Below are 20,156 nucleotides of genomic sequence, written 5' to 3'. Positions count from 1 at the left end.
CTTTGAATAAGTATGCAGTAATTAGAAGAGAAAGAACATGAATTAGGGGCGTGAAAGAAATTGTTAGTTTGTTTGACAGGTAAATAGTGAAGGTAATCATTAGCCATAACCCGGTGAGTTGTGTGAACTTTAATTGTGAGAGAATGACTAGCATCGAGTATCGATTTTTAACTAAATCTTTGAATATTGAATGAATACATGATTTGGAAATGATGAAGGTTGTGATTGATTGAATTAGCCACTTAGCCAAATAGCTTACCCTATTCATGAATGATGAAACATTTGCACCCATTTTGAGCTTAAATCTGATGGATTGAGTTGAACCCTAAGCATGTTGAATTATAATCTCCATCTACCTTTCTTTAGGTTATAGGAGAGCATTATGGTTCAAACAAAATTTGTTCCAAATTTGGGGGAAGGCATTGGGTGATGATGATTGTGGTAAAACAAGCAACATCCACAGAAAATTGTATCAAGAAGCAGTAAAAAAACAAAAAAAAAAAACAACTGCTAAAAAAAAAGAGAAAAGGAAAGTTTTAAGAATAAGCAAAGTTTATATGTGTTGTTGCTTAAGCTAAGTGTCTTATATGATTGTGCCATTTCAATAGAAGCTGGGAATAAAAGGAAAAGAGGTGATCTAAGGATGAATGCTCTCCTAGAACCTAAGTTTTGCATCCTAGAAAAACCATGAATTGTTTGTAGCCTAGCCTCATTACAAGCCAAGAAAGTCCTTCAGATTCAAATCGTGTGTTTGTGATTGTATGACATGAGATGAAATACAAAAGTTGAGACTTGTGTTGATTGTTGATTTGAAGAATTACCTTAAACACTTGTGCTTATGAGAGAAACAATGACCATGAGGATTAGGCTTGATGAAACTTCCTTGATACCTGTCTTGCTTGCTAGTTTATTTCATTTGTCTTGCTTAATGATCATGTTCATATCTTTGAAGTTCTGCATGTCTTTATGAAGGGGGTTGTTGGTTGAAGTATTGCTTGCCACTTATGTTCATGTGATTGAATGTTTTGGAACAAACACATATTTGGTTAACCACTGTGATTTCTGTCACTTGAGGAAAAGTAAATTGTTATTTCTTTGCTTAAGGACAAGCAAAACTGTAAATTTGGAGGAGTTTGTTAGTCGCTATTCACGACTAAGTTTTGTATTGAATATTTGCACAAAATTAGCGCTTTACCTCCAATTTATATTTCATTTTGTAGGAATTATAGATATTTTCATGTTTAGTTTGATTTTATACAATAGATGCTCCCAATTCTGTGAGCTAATGTTGAAACCTCTTCAATTTCAGGCTAAAAGAAGAGAAGTAGTTGATGTCTCGCTAAGCGAGGCAAATCCGCTTAGCAAGTGACATCCACTAAGAGAGGCATACAACTCGCTTAGCGTGTTGGAAAACCCTAGAAAAGGATCAATCAGAGATGTGCTTGCCCAACGTGCCGCCAGCTCCCCCAGCGAGTTAGTTGTCTCTTCTCGCGCTTAGCGCGCCCAGATCGCTAAGCCAAAATTCATTTACTCTCGCTTAGCGAGCCAATCTCGCTAAGTGAGCCTTCAGAAGCTTAAACGTCCAAGTAGCCTTTAAAATACTGAAGTTGGCAGAAACTAAATGAGGAGTTGAAAAATAGAGCCAAGGGAGAAGCTGAAGCGACAAAAATTGAGCCACCAAGAGAGTTTAGGTTAGAGGAGGAAGATTAGGGTTCTAAAGGTTGAAGGAGACATCATCAACACTTCTTAGCCATTTTATTTCACTTAAACTCTGTTCTTCCTTGTATTAAGAGTTCATTTCTTGTAATGGAAGGCTAAGCCTCTTGGTTGGGAAGTTCTACTGAACCCTTGATGTAATATTCTTTCACTATATATTTAATGTTGTTTTTATGTGATCATTGCTTCTATCTAGTCCATATTATGTTGTAGACTTAATGCAACTCTTTTAGGCTGAGTTTGTTGAGGGATCAAGGATGAGGTTTCAAGAGAGTTAGGCTCATTCAATAGAGGGATCTTGGTTTGGGTAATTTCTCAGCATAAGAACACTAGAATGGCATTAGATAGAGAAAAATACATAACAACATCAAGGAAAATTCAATAGAACGACCCAACGCTTTTTACGTGACTATTTTTACTTCTCAAACTTTAGATATTTAGTTTATATTCAACTAGATTTTAGCACAAAATTTCCATTTGATATTTCTCTTGCTTTTAGTCGTATACAAATGTTTGCACACTGAATGTACCATTTCTGAGTGAAACAAATTCCCTGTGAATACGATACTTGGTCTTACCGTTTTAATATACTACTTGTGCAAATCGATACACTTGTCGACCACCCCGAATAGGTAGCTTAGAGAAAACCTCTAAGATGGCAACCCGAAGAGGCTAGAGTGAAAGAATACTTGGGTAGCCTGAAGAGGTTAAAGAAATACTTGTATTGTCTCTCCCATGACCAAGTGGGTGTCATGGTTGAGTGGGTTTAGCTTCTCAAGAGTGAAGAAAACCATTTTTTGGTTAAGCCCACCTAAAGAGGTGAAGAACAATTGGATTGTTTCTCTCATAGTGTTATGGTTGAGACGGGTTATTTCTAAGCCAAGACCAAGTGTGGTGTTGTAGTGAAGGAGATGTTGTGAAGTCCAACAAGTGGTTGGCAGTTGTAAAATTTCAGCATGTTGTTGGTTGTGTTAGTGGAAATCTCATTAGTTTGGATGAGGACTAGATGCAGTCCAAGGTTGGGGTGAACCAATATAAAAACCTATGTGTTGAATCTCTTCTTCTCTTCCCCTTTATATTATGTTATTTGTTGTCTTATATACTGCATATGCATAAGAACTTTCTAAGCATCATAATGACATATATCATAATGCATACATAAGAAGGTTTTCATAACAAGCTTAACTATTTTGTTAAATGACATATCTGAACTAAATCATCTTTGTGAAAACAAGATTTGTTTCAAACTAGTTCAATCATATGCATCAAAGTATGAAAACTTTCGAAAAAGACATCAAAATGATTTTGTGCACAAAAAACTTCAAATTGTATTTTGAACAATGTCTTTATGAGTGTAGCATTCTGAGTACAACATTCTAAGTAACAACATTCTAAGTACTGCAGTCGACACAAAAATTTTCTAAGTGTTGAATCATCATTACATAATTTGTGTTTTCATAACAACTAAGTGATACATTTATTTATGTAATGATCTTCTAAAAATGAGCAAATGCACATTGACATTAGGTTCTCATAATCGTATCAAACATTTAATAATGAGTGTTGTAACTAATCACTTAAAAAGTTGAACTCTCTAAGTGTTTGAACCTTTGTGTCAAGATTTTCTGAAGAGGAAGGTAATCTTGAGTAAAAGTTCAGAAAGGTTAAAGTTTCAAGAAAAGTTGGCAAAGTTACAATCCAAACCCTTTTCTTATCAGCTTTCGATCACTTCAAACCGTTGATGCTCGATCAAGGCATTTAGTCATTGGGTCAATGGTTGAACCAGTGGGTCACTATTGACCCACATGACCTAGTTTTATTAGAAAAAAAATTAAAATTTTATACCCAATCTTAATTGACCTACATGACCCAACACATTTGCTCCCTTAGGCATGACCCAACATGGGTCAGTGGGTCACCATTTAACGGCAAACTCAGTCGGGTCATACCGAGTTTCACCAGGTTCAACGCATGGTTGATCCAATAGGTAACTCGACCCGACCAGACCTCCAAAAGGTTGAATTGGTCTAATTCACCGAATAAGTTTGTGTTTTAAAACACTGGCATCACCATTCTACCGCCATTATCGCCACCATCACCATTCCATCACCACTGTCACTATTCCACCGCCACCACCGTCGTCATCAGCACCACTACTATTGTCACCATTACCACCATCGCCACTCCCATACTACTATCTCTGTTATCATCATTATTTCATGATAGAGCGAGATAAGATAAAATGATTGAGTCATTTTATTTATCTTTAATTTGTAATATCTTTTTAAAAATTAAAAACAAAGAATAAACCAAAACTCAACTAAAATTGATTTTAATTTTTAAACATTTCAAAACCAAAAACGAGAAATCACCCCCAAATGGGGCCTTAAATTGTTGCACAAAGTTTCTCCACCCAACCTATCGGCCTTAACCCTACATTAGCACTTTTTGTTCATAAGGATTTCCCATTCCTCTAGTAAAAGATCACCTTAACAATTCATCCTTAAAACCTTCCCAAGTCATATATGGTTGTTTATTCTTCAAATACTTGAACCAATGAACAATTCCTTTCACACAAATGAAGGCCAGAGAAATCTTCCCCTTTGATTTAGTATTATGAAACTAAAAAAACTTCCTAGCCTTAGCTAGCAAGTAGCAACCCAATAGCATCGCTTCCCATTTTTCATATCGCGGTGAGCATTGGATATATTTGCATCTCTCCTCCACATGCTTCTCCAAATCCTTCCACTCGAGTTCATCCTTGTCAAAAGCATTCAACAAGTGGAACCAAATTGTTGGACTCAAGAACTTAAAACACAATAATACCAGTTTATATTACTAATTTAATTTGGTTTATGGCCATATTTGAATATAGAATCACAAACACGTGATTTTTTTCCTTACAAAAAGATTCACCTCCTTCCACTGAAAGTGATAAAATTAGTACCCTTATGCAATCTTTGATTTCTTTTACAACATATATTAAACAATGGCAGTCACATATAAAAAACAACTTCCTATTAATAATCCCCATTTCATTATAATTGTCGTGTAAAAAAATTATCTTAAAATAATTATTATTTTATATTTTTTAATATAACATTAATTATTTTTTTTCAGTTATATTTCTTAATTATAATAATAATGAAGAACAAAATTTATAATAATAACATAAGATTGATTTTATAACATTATTTTTTTCATTTATTTATTATTTTTTATATATGTAAAACAAACTAAAACGATAATTATTTTAGAGTAGAAGAATGGAGTAATAAATAATAACAGTCACATACAAAAATATAACTGCCTCATATAAATAAATTATGACTTTCTTCTAATTTTCCGTACATAGATTTTGCATGGCCTATCAATCCCATTTCTATCACTACATAATGTTGGGGAAGAATATGAAAGCTTGATCATTACAAGAGATCTTCCGAGTTGAAGAAAGTGCCTAGTCAAGGAATACGTGATCTTGAAAATCTCTCATTGGATTCTTAATGATAATATGAACCAGTTACTCAGAATGACCTTTGAAATTTTTGCTTTTTCTAACCATGATATCATTAGTGGGTTGACAATTATTAGCGTCCGTGTGAACTTTGGTGCTTTCTATTCTGTTTGTTCCATCATTCCGTGCCCTACGATTCCTTTTTGTCATCATTTTTTAATTGAACATGTTTTATAGATAACCGTCCTAGATTGTTTACAAGTGTTCCAGTGGATGATGATGTTGATTGTATTAGACTGATGTTGTTTTAGCAAAGTTATTATTTCGTTTCAACTAAAACAAGACAAAAGGAATAGATAAATAAGGCGTCACAAGGAAACGATTCTTAGGTCAAAATTCTTTTACGCACTTTTTCATGGGACTTCGGAACCACTTGCACCTGGCTTAGTTAGACCTCTTGGAGCGAATTACCCTCTTTACATGTCACAAGTTGCACTCAGAATTAATAGTAATACTACACTACTACTTATGATAATACAAATGACTTCCTGAAAAAAGGATCGATCACCATCAAGAATCACAAACTTAACAAATCGATGATTTCCCAATAAATTAAAGGACCATTCATTTGGGATAACATAGAAGAATCAATTTTATCCCACAAAATTACAATGCAACTATAAAAAAAAAAGTAAAAATAACTATTTATTACTTTATCTTCCCTTAAAAAAATTATTTGGTTATTTTTTCCCATGAAGCTAATCCAAACATACTGTTCAATTTTATAGTTGATTCCTATTTATTTATAGCTAAAAGATAATGTACTTCTATTACATATAGTCGTTGGATTCCCTGCTCAATGGGTAATTTTGGAATAAAATTCTTGTACTCTGCTGGTCACAGGATTCTGGTAAAGTGGAAGCCAATTGAAACATATATTCACTAATTTCCAGGATATGGCTAGCAGTGGCTTTCAAAATGATGGATAGAAGAGGCCTAGATACACGAGCATGCTCTTGTCTATGAGCTGTGGGGTAGCGACGTATCATAACAAGAACTTTCAGCTAGCATCTTGAATGCTTTAATTTGTCTTGGGCTCCACAAGACATTGAAAATTGCTTGTGCATGGCCTAATTAATTGCAATCATCAACCGACATCACAAAAAAGTTATCTAATTTATAAATGGTTTTTCTAACATTAAATTGTAGTGACCTAAAGGGTCTAACAAAGTTGACAACATATATGCTGAATTTGTGGAGGAGAACTTAAGTTCAAGTCCTTAAAATGTATTCTTTGGGAGTGACGAAAAACTTTGAGCGTAACAACTAAGCTTTGAATTGAGTATTAATCTCATAATCAATGAAAAAAACTGAAGCATGTGAGATATCTAGGGATTCCACCAAAGAGCCAAGAAATATCGTACTCACATTAGTTGAAAAAACAGTTTTTTATGTGCTCCATTTACATTTTCTTTTGGTAAACTACTCATCTCTCAGGGTCTGTTCGCAAGAAAGAAAGGCAAAGAAACTATCATCAGCGAAGAAATGAACAGAAAGATACACTTTCTATTGTTTGTTGTCGGAAAAAGAGTAGAGGAAAGTGTTGTAGAAATGACGGGTCTCGCGCGATTTCTCTTCTTTTCTCTCCGGAACAGAGCGAGAAAACGGTGAAAGTGGACGTGAAAATCATTTTTCCAAAACTATCCCTAACCTTGTGGAACGCATTGGAGACCGGATAAGATGGACTATATTTTCATTCTAAGCAGGGTGGGAATCAACTCAATATAGCATTAGGTCGACAATAAGAACCAACAAAATCGAACGTGCTGATAACAAATACAAGGGTACACCCGAAAGTAAATAAAATTGAATAATATGCTGGTAACCAAAATCTAATGATATTCGATTCTATCTCTCCATAATTAATTATGCCTGTTAAATTTTTTAAAAAAATAACAAAATCAAAATCAAATGGAATATATATATATATATATATATATATATATATATATATATATATATATATATATATATATATATATATATATATATATATATATATATAACAAAATAAAATATTATTTAATACAAGTTCACATGAATAAGATTGCAATTGTACAAATGATTTTTAAAAAAGAAATATTTTACTACACTATTATTTTCTATTTTCTCATTTCATATCTCTTTCATCTTTTTCAAATAGTCATACTTTTCACTCTCTTTTATCTTTTTTTTTTTCTTTTCTTTCATGACAAGCTTAGGCCAAGTATCTTTTTGTCCGTTTGCCTAATTTAAAAGCTTGTAACTCTGATTCAATGACTGTTAAAAACGGTAAAGATAAACTGCAAAATTGGCGAATTTTATCGTTATCTCAAGATTTCAAATCATACAATGACTGTACTTTGAAAAAAAATGCCTAACAACTATCTTTAGCTTAAAATTGCGTCAGTAGCATAAGAATAATGCTTGTATTCCTTTGTTCACAATGTAAAAGATAACTTTATACCAAAACAAATATTTCTTAGGCGAAAAGAAAGTGAGCAATTCAGATATTTGAAAATGATTTATGTTTTGATTTCCTTTCAATAAATTACAGATGTATAAACATATGCTATCGCATAGTCCGATGATTTTTTCTTAGGTTAAGAAGAAATTAATATTATGTTCTATTTGAATAGCTTTTGTTAACCACCGACATCTTAAAGTTATTTTGGACATCCGTAATCAGGTTATATAGGTAGGTTAAACGGTTAAGACTTTATGCTTTCAGATTGTTTGGATTACAATTGCGTCTAACTAAACTAACGTTGAACCCAGTTCATCACTCACGTAACTTTTTTTTTATGTTTGCGCCTAGAATTCGAGAAATCTCACTTCAACATGGTCCAAACATGCATGTTTCAAATGTGTTTCCAAACATGTACGCACTATCTCTCTTTCTTTAAGGTACAAGACTCATTTAAAATTTAATTTAAATGTCTGTGTTATTCACAGACTAATAGTTATCTTGAAAAAAAAAAAAAAAATATATATATATATATATATATATATATATATATATATATATATATATGTCCATTTTAATTTTCTCACCCAGTGAGCAATCCTTTTCTAGGAATTTTTTTAAGAACTAGTTGAGTAATTGAAATAAGGTACAATTTTTTGTAATTTGAATCAGCAATCTATGAATCACTTCTAGTAGTCTTGACATACCAAATTACCATGACGTCTTGTCCAGTAATATTTAGTGTTTCTCTGTTCTATCACTTTTTTATGAACAAAATGATTTTTATTTTTTTTCAAATCTAAGAGAATCATACATTTGTTATCTTCATCAATCTTGACAACAACGTAATTAAAGAAAGGACAGTTGGTCATAATCAATTTCGGGTAATGATGGTGAGAAAATAAATGAAAACTGATAATCATATCAGGAGCATGACAAAGTAGAACTACATACGATGTATTCTTATGAATCAACGATCAAGGTTCACGTTTCAAACCATAATTTAAACCAATGCTTATATATGAGAATCTCAATCTCTACTCAAACTCCATTACCAAAGTGACAGTGTACAAATGATTAACTTCTATTTCCTACTAATGAACATGTCAATGGAAACCACTAAAGCATACCATTTTTCTCTAATATACATATCTTGCAAGTAGAAATCTCAAGCATCGATATCCCTAGAGAGAACTTTCAGAAACTGAACTGGGTCTCTCCCTAGATGAAGAAGAATGTAAGAACTCAATGCAATCCTCCACAGCTTTGGCACGATGTGAATCAGTGGGGTCTGACACCGAACGTGTTCTGACCAAAGAGGATGAAGAAACCTTCCTAGAGGACCTCCTTCTCATGGAAACAACTCTTATAGCACTTGCCACTTTTGCTCCTAGTTGCTGCAAGAATCTAACAGGTGAAAATTTAGGGTCTTTTTGAAATCTGAAAGTCCAAGTTCCTGTGACCCTCTTCTTGTTTCCACCACCACCACCAACACCAACAGTTGTTTGGTTGAGAAACATGATTGGTTTCTCGTTAAAATCAGGAGTATAGCACACCTTTTCAGTTGTTCTCAACATCATGAGATACAATATATAATAAAATGCAAAAAAATCAACAGTTTCAATGTTTGTATCTATTTGTTATGTAAGACAGAAAAACAGAAAGGAGACAGAGAGGAATAGCAGTAAAAGGCGACAATATAAGACAGTAAGACACTATAGGTTGTCACAGGAGTGTGTATATATAGATAAACTAATTTAAGGAAACAGAGGGATAGTAGCTAGCTAGGTTCAAAGTTAAAGACTAGAGAGTGATGTTTCAGGAACATATAATTAAAGACATAGATAGGGATGTTTCAAACTCATAGCTTCAACTTGATGACCTTGAGAACAAGCAATCTTATACCAGAGGGTTAAGTGCATCTGAAATCATTCATATGTGATATACGTGCATGAGACATGCACACATGACACATGGGCCTATTAGGGAATCTAACACATTGCCACATTTATTGTGGATGGTAGCGAGTACAATTATTATGCTATCTCTGGCTGTTGTGTTTTTTAGGATAACCATGAACTATATGATGTGAATTGTGTGGTATTGTTAGTAGATATCTATGTTGGTTAAGTATTCTATAGTTCACATAAGTTGGATGAGATAAATTCTTTAAATAAATTTTAATATTTTGAGATATTAGTAAATGGCTTTAGGTCTAAAATATCTTGGATTTACTAAATATATAAAACTATATATGGTGCAAATAAGAATAGAAAAATATTGAATGATCAATATGTTTTTAGTTTCAGTGATATTAAATTCAAATATTTTAAGTAATATATATTTCAGATTCAATCAAATTTTGTGATGAAAAGGAAATAAACAAGAGAAGATATCAAATTAATTAAAGATTATCAGATAAATTTTTTATAAAAATTATTCATAAACTTTGACGATGCATACTTTCTACAAATATTATTGTGAATAAAAGGTAAAAAAGAAATACTGAGTGTGTCCTTTTCTCTGAGATCAAGAAGAGAAAAGGGGGTTTTGGTCAAAAGAAAAAGTAGTAAAGAAACGAAGAATGAAGGGAGAGACAAGAAAGAAACTGTTGGGGAGGTTAAAAAGAGTGGCAATGGATATAGAGAAGAGGGAACCGATGGATACTCTTCTAATCAGCGTTACTTTTGAGGATGTATATATCGCAGGGTCTACTTGCTTTTGTTCTGTATCTGAAATCTGAAAATCTAGATATACGGGCCCCAATATTATGTGCGGTGAGAGAAAGAGGGGAGAGGGAATATATTTGAGTTTGACCATGGAGCAGGCGTAAAAAACAGGGAATTGGTTATTCATCGTTTTTCTATTCTCTGGTTGGGACATTCACAAGACAAAAAAAGTGGCCGGTATATGGCCTCCAAGTCATATCTGCTAGGTCTTTATTTTATTTAATGTATAATTAATCGTTACTTCCAACGTTTCATAATAATTATCTGAAAAAGTTTCAAAATAATAATTATTTTAATTTTTAAATATAATATTAATTTTTTACTCATATTTCTTATAATATTAATGATATAATATATAAAATTAAAAATAAATTAATAATAATAAATTTAATTTATAAAATTATTATTATTTTTATTAATTTATTAATTTTTCTTGATATGTATAAAACAACATAAGATATGATAATTATAATGGGATTAAGAAAGCAATATCAAAATGTGATTTTATAAAAATAAAATAAAATCTAATTATAATTAAGGATACATTTATTATTTTTTATCTTTTTTTTTCACTGATTTTGACATTAATATGGAGTTATTTTCATCAAAAGTATTAAATCACTTGATAAAAAAAAAACACAAGTCATTATTAATTACATCAATCGTTATTGATTATTTTTTCTCTTTTTTTTGGTTCTACAGTAACATTGCTATCATATTAGTTGGTAATTAAGAAATATATCTAAAGTTCTTTTTGTGGAGCTTGATTTAATAGTCGAAGGAAAAAGGAGGAGAGAAGAGATTATATATTTGAATCTCGCTCTCATTATAAAAATTAACAAATTAATAATTAATATTTTATTTTGAAAAAATTATACATTTTCTTTTGTTATACCTCGGTAAAAAGTTAGTATGTGTCAACTAAACTAAAAACACTATGATTGAACTTTTACACTTACTATGTAGTATTGTTCACGCCAGAGTTCACTAGTTTATTTGAGCATTTTGTATTGCCCTTAGATATTTGTATTGATTAGTATTGTTCATGCCAGAGTTCACTAGTTTATTTGAGCATTTTGTATTGCCCTTAGATATTTGTATTGATTTTTTTTCCCTTTCAATATTGATTGTTTGTTATCTCACTACTATAATAACAGTTTTTAAAGTCGGTTATTTAAGCCCTTTGACGACGGTTTTGAACCGTCATAGAAGCCAGCGTCGTAATATCGTAATGCATTTATAACGACGGTTTATAAACCGTCATAGAAAGTAGCATTTTCTAAGACGGTTATTCAATAACCCTCTTAAAATATAATAGATACAAAGACAGTTTACGTTCTACACTCGTCTTAAAATGACATAATTAACATGCGAATTCTAAGACGGTTATTCAACAACCGTCTTAAAAAGTTTAACATTCTAAAACGGTTTTAAAAGAACCGTCGTAGTATGTCCTAGAAATTAAGACGGTTATTCAGATAACCATCTTAGAATAGCATTTTTGCTGTTGAAATTCTATGACGGTTATTCACATGACCGCCTTAGTTTTTAAGATATACTACGACGGTTCTGTTAGAACCGTCTTAGATAACTATTTTTTTTGTGTTGGCTGGTAGCTTTAAAAGCTGTTACTTTTAATTACATAGTGTAACAAAATTTAAACAATTATAAAATGATTTAATTACATAATAAACATACAATTTGTAGACATATAAAATGATTTCAACAATTATAAAATCATTGAATTTATAGATAACACTAATATGTAACCAATACATCCAGCAACAACAACACATCTAATACAATGCAGACTTAGAATTTAAATGACAGTACCTGAATGTTGCAATATGATTAATTACGACTATATATATATGCAATGCAAAGATAAGAACATTAATCGGATATAATACCATCATTATTGTTTAATAAGAGTTCCATTAAGAATATTTAAATCATTCCCCACCTAACCCCATTTAATTTTGTATTGATATTGAATTTGATTGATTCAAATTTTGAGACAAAAAATTGTAACTAAGCTTATAAGTTACGAACTATTTTTCACTTATATTAAAAAGTTTATTTAAACTTAATTAAATTGAAAATAAATTATAAACAAACGTTAAACTACCTATTTTAATAAGTTTTTTCAAAAACCTGCCAAATATACTTATATATCTCATAAGATAACTCTAAAAAAATTATTACAAACGAGCAAAATACAGAAAATTTGTCCAAATTTTGCTTATTAAGCCATTTTTGTCTTAAAAAGTTATCATTGCATTAAAAATTCTATTTTTTCGTTAAAAAATTATTTTATACATAGGAATGCAGTGTGTGATTGTAAATTAAAGATATGCAAGTTTTATTTCTTTTTATTATCAAATATTAATTTGTTAATTTGGTTAAAAATGTTCGCTAACAAATAATGCTTAAGGCCAATTGAGAAACTATAGAAAGTTAAAACCAATAACTTTCAGTTAGGTGTTAAACTAGTCAAACTTAGCCTAACCCAGCTCAATTATTACTAAGCATATACTTTCGGTATCTATTACTCTGGATCTCTTTTATTTTTTTTATCCGTCTCTCAATCTTTCTACACTATTTTATTCACCCAGCAACTTCTCTTACAAATTATTTCTAACCTTATTTTTTTTCACTACATATCCATCAACCTACAATTTCCCCTCATTCTTTTATTTTTACCTCTCTATTTGTCATCCTTCTACCTTGGATCACAGGCAAAAAATTGGAAACATTTTCCATAGAAATATTGTATTTTGAAGTGTTTAACGATAAAATAATACTACAGAGTGATGCAGAGATTTAAGCACTGACCTTCAAGCCAGGTATAATAGATGAAAACGCTATGAATCTCTCAGCCATTAGCTGTCTCCTTTTTCTCTCGGACATAATTTGATCTCGTGTGGTTCCCAAGTTTACCTGGTTCCCTGTTTTGGAAAAGTGAGTTTGTACATGAGTTTGTTTTAGAAATTCCTTTTGTATCATTTCTGGTGCCTATGGTTTGTGGTTTATTTTCATTTTCAGTTGATATGTTTTCAATGCAGCATTTTTCACTTTGTAAATTCTTGAAAGCAAAAAAGAAAAGCTAAAAAGGGTGTCATTTTAATGATAATAATAATAAACATAAAAAATAATTAAACAAAAGCTCAAACACTTAAAAAAATAACCACATCAGTGATTGGTGGAATTGTGTATTAACTCCGAAACTTTGTTCAGCCGCATCTGCAACAACCACATCAGTTTCCAAATTTAAAAAAAAAAACATTTAAAAAAATAAAAAGAACACTCCAATTCCAAAACACTCATTAGTTTCTAGAACATTCTACAATCACACCTGCTTGGCTCGCTTCCCGAACACAAACAGCATCGCATCGATGACGTTGCTCTTCCCGCTCCCGTTAGGTCCCACCACGGCGGAGAAACTCTGAAATCGAAGCAATTAGAAGTTCACAAGTGAAATAAATCCACGCAGTTCAAAAGTTCGCAAGCCAAATCGAAGCAATTCAAAAGGTCGCAAGTTAAACCAAAGCAATTCAAAAGTCCGTAAGTAAAATCGAAGTTCTAAAGTGAAAGTGAAACCGAAGCAATTAAAAAGCTAGCAAGTGAAATTGAACCAAATCGAGGTTCACACTGCAATTAGAGAGAGAAATTGAAGGTTGAGAAGTGAGGTTAATTAGGGGGGAAGCAAGGAACTTTATTAATTTGAATCTTGAAAGGTTCAACTTAATTAATGATAGTTTCAATTTAAAATAACATACACAATTTTTATTTTAGAAAACATAACCTACACGCATGATCTTATTCCTTCCCACCTCGTGCAAAAGAAGTGAGGTTAATTAGGAGGAAGCAAGGAACTTTATTAATTTGAATCTTGAAAGGTTCAACTTAATTAATGATAGAAACAATTATAGAAAAGCAAGTAGATTACTGTATTAATGAAGAAAATTTTTAATGTACGTAATTTATAAAGTCAGTAGATAAATAATGGAGAAAAGTTAGATGTACTTATTTTAAGTGTTTTTGGTTATGTTGTTCAATCATAATTAAAATTTCGTTTCAGTAACATATATAATATTTAATGTAAACTTTTATTTCCGATTAAAGAATAATTTGAAAAACGTCTAAAAATTTGTATGTAAATTTTGTTTATTAATAATTGTGGGTTTTGATTTGTAACACCAAATTTTCAAGAGAACTACATAGGAACACAAAGATATGGAGTAAAAATTAACTGGGACATGGCAATTGGTAGCCATGCAATTGGATGTTAGATCGCATCTACATATATTGAATTTCATAATAAAAAGATAATGAAGAAAGAAAAATACTCCTAATATCATGTCATGTCTGCGGTCACCCTATTTATCAGTTGATGTTGTGAAACACCACAATTATAATAAGAAATCCTAATAACATTTTCTAATATATTCACTAAAATTTATTAAAAATTATAAAAGTGTACAAGTCTTACTCTTTATTTAATAAATCTTATTTATAATTTTGTAATTTTTTTATAATTTTTATTTAATAAAAGAGCATTTTTTTAACTCCGTTGACAATATGTTCTTAGCTAAGCACATTTTATCTTCATCAATTTTCCAACAAGTGTGCAATCCTCCACTCCAATACTCACCATATCTGTACGTACACACCCAAGTTCATTTATAAGTCCAAGATGGGTCCATTTAAAATGAATTATAAGTCCAAAATGGGTCCATTTCAAGAACTAAATTTAAACAAACCCACCCATATATATTATCGTTGGACAAACACTTTTAAAAGTAAACTAAAAATATATTCATAGTTCTTTTTAACAAATTAAAATTCTTTTACTATATATATATATATATATATATATATATATATATATATATATATATATATATATATATATATATATATACATACTATTTACATTAAAGCTCATGAGTATTTGCCTACAAAATCAATAGTAATTTTTTATCTGGCTATCCCATTTATATTATCCGATTTTTGCTAATATATGGTTAATGCATTTTGGGATCTCAAATTCAGTTGATCTATTGTTGACAACCATAAAAATATATCACAAATTTTTTTAGTTCCCAGGTTCAGAACTTCACTCTCAAAGCTTGTGACCAAAAGATAGAAAAGACCAACTTTAATTTTAACATGAAATTGTTACTAAAATAATTACATGAAGAAGAGATGCATACCTTCACTTTCAGATCACCACTAGCCATCCTAACCAAACCACAAAGATTGTATGAAATGGCATTGGTATCTTCTATTGAAGCCATATTTGGCAAAACCTGAGCGAGCAAACAAAGTTTGAAACAAGAGCTAAGCAACAACATTTATCATTATTACAAAATAGGTAGCAAGTCTAAATTTCAAGCTTCTTCCAACCATCTAACAAATTTTCACCAGCATACTAAAAGAGAAATATAATGAACTAAAAAATCTGCTAAAACTTTTATGATATATTTACCATATAATTCTCCAGTTTCTTGAATTTGTAATGCTCCTTTTGGGCCTCTATGGTATAGTGCGTGGATGTAACCTAATAAATTTAACATAGAAATAAGAGAGAAAAAAAATAAATTGTAAATATAAAAGAAACTACAATCAATTGAAAGATCTCAGCATCAGCATAATTGAAGTAGGAAGATTCCTCAAAAAGAAAATAAATATAAAGCAAATGCAAGACTGTACGTTTACCATTTTCCTTTGTTAATTACCAAAGTGCATGATAACTTTATGTTATGAGAGATAAATATAAAGCAAATGCTAGATCAGTTATGTAATTGTTACAATACTTTAGAACTGTAAATTGGTAACTAATTTGATCATATTTATGTCAACATCACCTGAAAATATGAGTATCTAATAGAGGTATTAAGGGGTATTGCAGAATCGTCCCTATCCATGTATAACATGCTAGGATCAAATCAAAACTGCACAAGTGCACATGGCACAACCTTCCAGCTTTGGAATTAGATCTGCACAACCTTCCAAGCACAATTAATCACAATAATATCAACGAAGGAAAATCTCTACCTAACCATTCTATAAAAATACTTAGTATAATCAGCGAATCCCAAATAGAAACGCAACCACAAATAAAAAAAAATCAGCATCAAACCAAACAAAAACGAAAATGAAAAATTCAATCGACAGGCACTTTCATTCATCTCCCAATCCCTGTTTTTAACTACTTCCTTGCCGGTTACTGTTCCACCTTCATATTCCTCTATTTCGGAACACAAAAAAACAGGGCACGTACTCCTCTCTTCATTTAGTTCTCGTTCGTTCTCGTTCCGAGGGAGACGTCGATTTGTTCTCCATGGAGAGGTCAAGGAAGGAAGATTTCATCGGGAAGCAGTTGAAGCAGCAGCTTACGAGAACCGCCACAGAGCTGGCCTTCCTGCGCGGAGGAAATGGAACCAAAGGCAGAGCGGGAGCACGCGCGGCAGCTAGCTAGGGTTTCTCGGGTTAGCAATAGTACTGAGTACTATCCAATATATATGAACGAGATATTAACCTAACAAAGATGGTTTTTTGGACAAAACCGTCTTTGTACCAGAATACAAAATTACCATTTCGCCATTTCGCATACCTCATCAAAGTCGGTTCTTCACAAATGTCGTTGTTATATTTCATTTTATTACAAAAATGCCACCACGAACCTTTTTAAGACGGTTCTCTAGAACCGATTTAGAATCAACGTCGTAAATTGTAGCTTTTTTAGTAGTGTCTATACTTGGCTTCGATAACTAATTAATCAACTTTATTTGAACTTGTTGAATCATTTTTATAATTGAAAATGGACCTATATTTACTCTTGGTGACCTTTCTAATCATTAAAAGAGTGACTTTTGAGATTTTCTTAATTTAGATTATTATTTTATTTTATTTTTTGTGTTATCACTATTAGAAATTATACTTTCAACATTGGTTATTTAGGGCATTCTACATCGGTTCTAAAACCGATGTTGAAAGTATCGATGTTGAATGTATTATTGTTAACATCGGTTTTAAAAAACCGATGTTAACATAAATACGATAACATCGATTTTCTAAATACCCGATGTTATACACAATGAACTACAGCAAAAAATAGTGTATGCATGACGAATGTTGACATCGATTTTGTAGTAAAACCGATGTTAATGTTATAGATTGACATCGATTCTCTAGCAAAACAAATGTTAATGTAATATATTAACATCGGTTTTCTATTACATTAACATCGATTTCAGTAGAAAACCGATGTCAACGTTGATGATGCATACACTTATTTTGTTGTAGTTCTTTGTATATAACATCGATTATTTATAGATAACCGATGTTAATATACAAACGTTAGCATCGATTATGTATAAATAACCGATGTTAATATGTAAACGTTGACATCGATTTTCTAATATAACCGATGTTAAGGTGCATGTTGACATCGGTTTTTGTAAATAATCGATGTTGTTTACTATATTAACATCGGTTTTTGTTAATAACCGATGTTGTTTGCAAGTTTTTTTTTTTATATAAACTTTCTATTTTTACAATAATCCCAAATTTGTACCTGTAAAATGCAATTCCAAACCCAATTCACAGCAAATAAACATTTTATTCTGCTTTGAAGCAGTTTTAATCATAATAAACATCGAATAATTGATTTATTATAAACAACAATCAACAAATGAATTCAATGTTCAAATTACATAGGAAATGCCAAAAATGTTAAACTAAAGTAAACTAAGCTAAACTGAATGTCCCTAAATCCTAGGTCTGATCTCTAACTCGGAGATAATACTGTGTCCACTGGATCCGCAACGCCTTTAATCTCTCTGGCTCCAATGGTCTAGGATCGTTAAAATACTGCATGATGAAATAAATAATAATAAGTTAATAATGTAATACAAATTATAAAAAAATCGAATTTGTTTGAAATAAACGTACCGCTTTCCAGTTTTCCTAAAAAGTCATAAAATGATGGTGGACATCCAGTGCATGACATAGTAGCCGCACTCAGTACTTCCTTTTTGTCTATTACACTAAATACATAATGAAATTTGGATATTAATTAAACAACTAGTGTACAGACACATAAGAAATATATATAAGTGGAAGTTTTATGTAAATGACATACCTTGACGACAATCCACCTAGCAGGAGCCTTTGATTTAGGCTGTGGAGCATCATCAAGACCTTTTAAAGCACTGTTCCATGCGAGTAACAATTAAAAAGTGGTGTTGTTGAGGTATTTCAATGCAAATGTATTGGAAAGAACACTAACATGTTAATAATCCCCTTAAGGTAGTTGTCTGGCATGTTATGCAATGAACAAAACCAGACAACTAGGTGTTCCTTGGGCAGGATGACCACCATCTGCCAGTGTCCACTGCAGTGGAGACGAATATGGGTTAGTATATTAGTAAACATTAATTAAATTCAGTTATTTTGTGTGATTTACCCATTTAGGTAGGCTCCAAGATAGACATTGCGTTTTGAACTCTGCATCCAAGTCTTTATGTAACTTTCAAACTCAAACTGTGATTGCCCAGACCTCTGAATGGACTGTGGCTCGAGGAATCCATAGATATCAGAATTCTTTGCTCGCATACTTGTTTCAGTGAGATGCCTGTTTATGTTAAGTCAAAGTTAAATATTTATGCATTGAAAGCAATAACTTGGGTAATTAAAAGTAATATAAAATGACTTACAAAATCCACAACTGTAACACTGATATGCTGAGACATTGACCACCGTGTGCGATTTCAGAGAGGTCTTCGTGCTTTATGTAGAGCGGGAAATCTGGATTGAAGACCCCGAACATGGTGGCATCCCATGTAACCTGATAAGGCCTCAAGAAAAGCTCTGGGATGGTCAATGTCATAAGATAAAGCGGATCATCGACCTGCGGATCAGGCTTTAGAGGTGGTTTTGCCGGAGACATAGCTACCTGTTCATGAAACAAAGTTAAATGGTCTAATTTGAGGCACGCTGAATGAATTAATTTAAAAAGAAGAAACATATAGTAAGAGTGAAGTACCTGTTGTGATAAAGACTTGACCAGATGTGTCGGCCAAGCAAGGAAAGTGTGAAGTGTCTACCCCACTAAGGAAACCTCATCAGTGGTTACAGGAACTAGAGCATCTGCATCTGTAACCTCCTCTACACTCACCTTTACTTGGCCAGACAACAAAGAAGTGTTATGAACAACAGTGGATCCCTCATAAACTCTCCCCAAGGCAACCAGGCGAGCAGGATCTGCTTCGATGTACAAGCTGCACCTATCTGAGTCACCCGTCTCAGGATCGTTTCTTGAGGGATCAACATAACTCCCTTTTGTGCTCACTCGAGGACCGGAGGGACCAACCAGAGGCTCTAGAGGCAGTGCAAGTCCCTGAGATTGCATCTGGGACTGCATCTAGCTGAAGGATGCCATGAGCTGCCGCGTCATTTTTTCTGTGATGGACTCCTCTAGCTGGTCCCTGATTTGCTGGGTCAGCTGCTACAATTTTTCAGGAGGCAGGGAGGAAGAGCTGTGGGACGTCCGTGGAGCCGATCCAAAGTATTGCTTGATGGTGACACCGACTCCAGCAACACGGACACGTCCAGGGTGTTTTGGACGTCCAATAGCAGTGGTGAGAACATCCTGACGTCCATGGGGGACAAAGGATCCCTGTGTCGCCTGCTCCTCAAAGGAATCCTGCACAGAAAACACATAGTTGTACATGGCATTCACAAA

At 32.3% G+C, this 20,156-nt stretch overlaps 2 protein-coding genes across 2 annotated transcripts; both read right to left on the bottom strand.

Annotated features, from left to right (window-relative positions):
- Positions 1-8,570: 8,570 nt before the first annotated feature.
- LOC114405033 lies at positions 8,571-9,603 on the bottom strand. Its single transcript, XM_028367729.1, has one exon. It carries the CDS (start codon positions 9,254-9,256, stop codon positions 8,861-8,863), a length of 396 nt encoding a protein of 131 aa, XP_028223530.1. The 5' UTR covers positions 9,257-9,603; the 3' UTR covers positions 8,571-8,860.
- Positions 9,604-13,597: 3,994 nt separating this feature from the next.
- LOC114372675 (structural maintenance of chromosomes protein 1-like) lies at positions 13,598-16,600 on the bottom strand. The gene is made up of 5 exons (XM_028330381.1): positions 16,276-16,600; positions 15,897-15,968; positions 15,622-15,717; positions 13,761-13,850; positions 13,598-13,648 (listed from the first exon to the last, which is right to left on the bottom strand). Exons 1-5 carry the CDS (start codon positions 16,342-16,344, stop codon positions 13,598-13,600), a joined length of 378 nt encoding a protein of 125 aa, XP_028186182.1. The 5' UTR covers positions 16,345-16,600.
- Between the last annotated feature and the right edge of the window lie 3,556 nt (positions 16,601-20,156).

Source organism: Glycine soja, chromosome 1 (genome assembly GCF_004193775.1).
Source record: "Glycine soja cultivar W05 chromosome 1, ASM419377v2, whole genome shotgun sequence".
In the NCBI taxonomy this organism is placed as follows: Eukaryota; Viridiplantae; Streptophyta; class Magnoliopsida; order Fabales; family Fabaceae; genus Glycine; species Glycine soja.
This window is presented reverse-complemented; position numbering and strand designations above follow the sequence as displayed.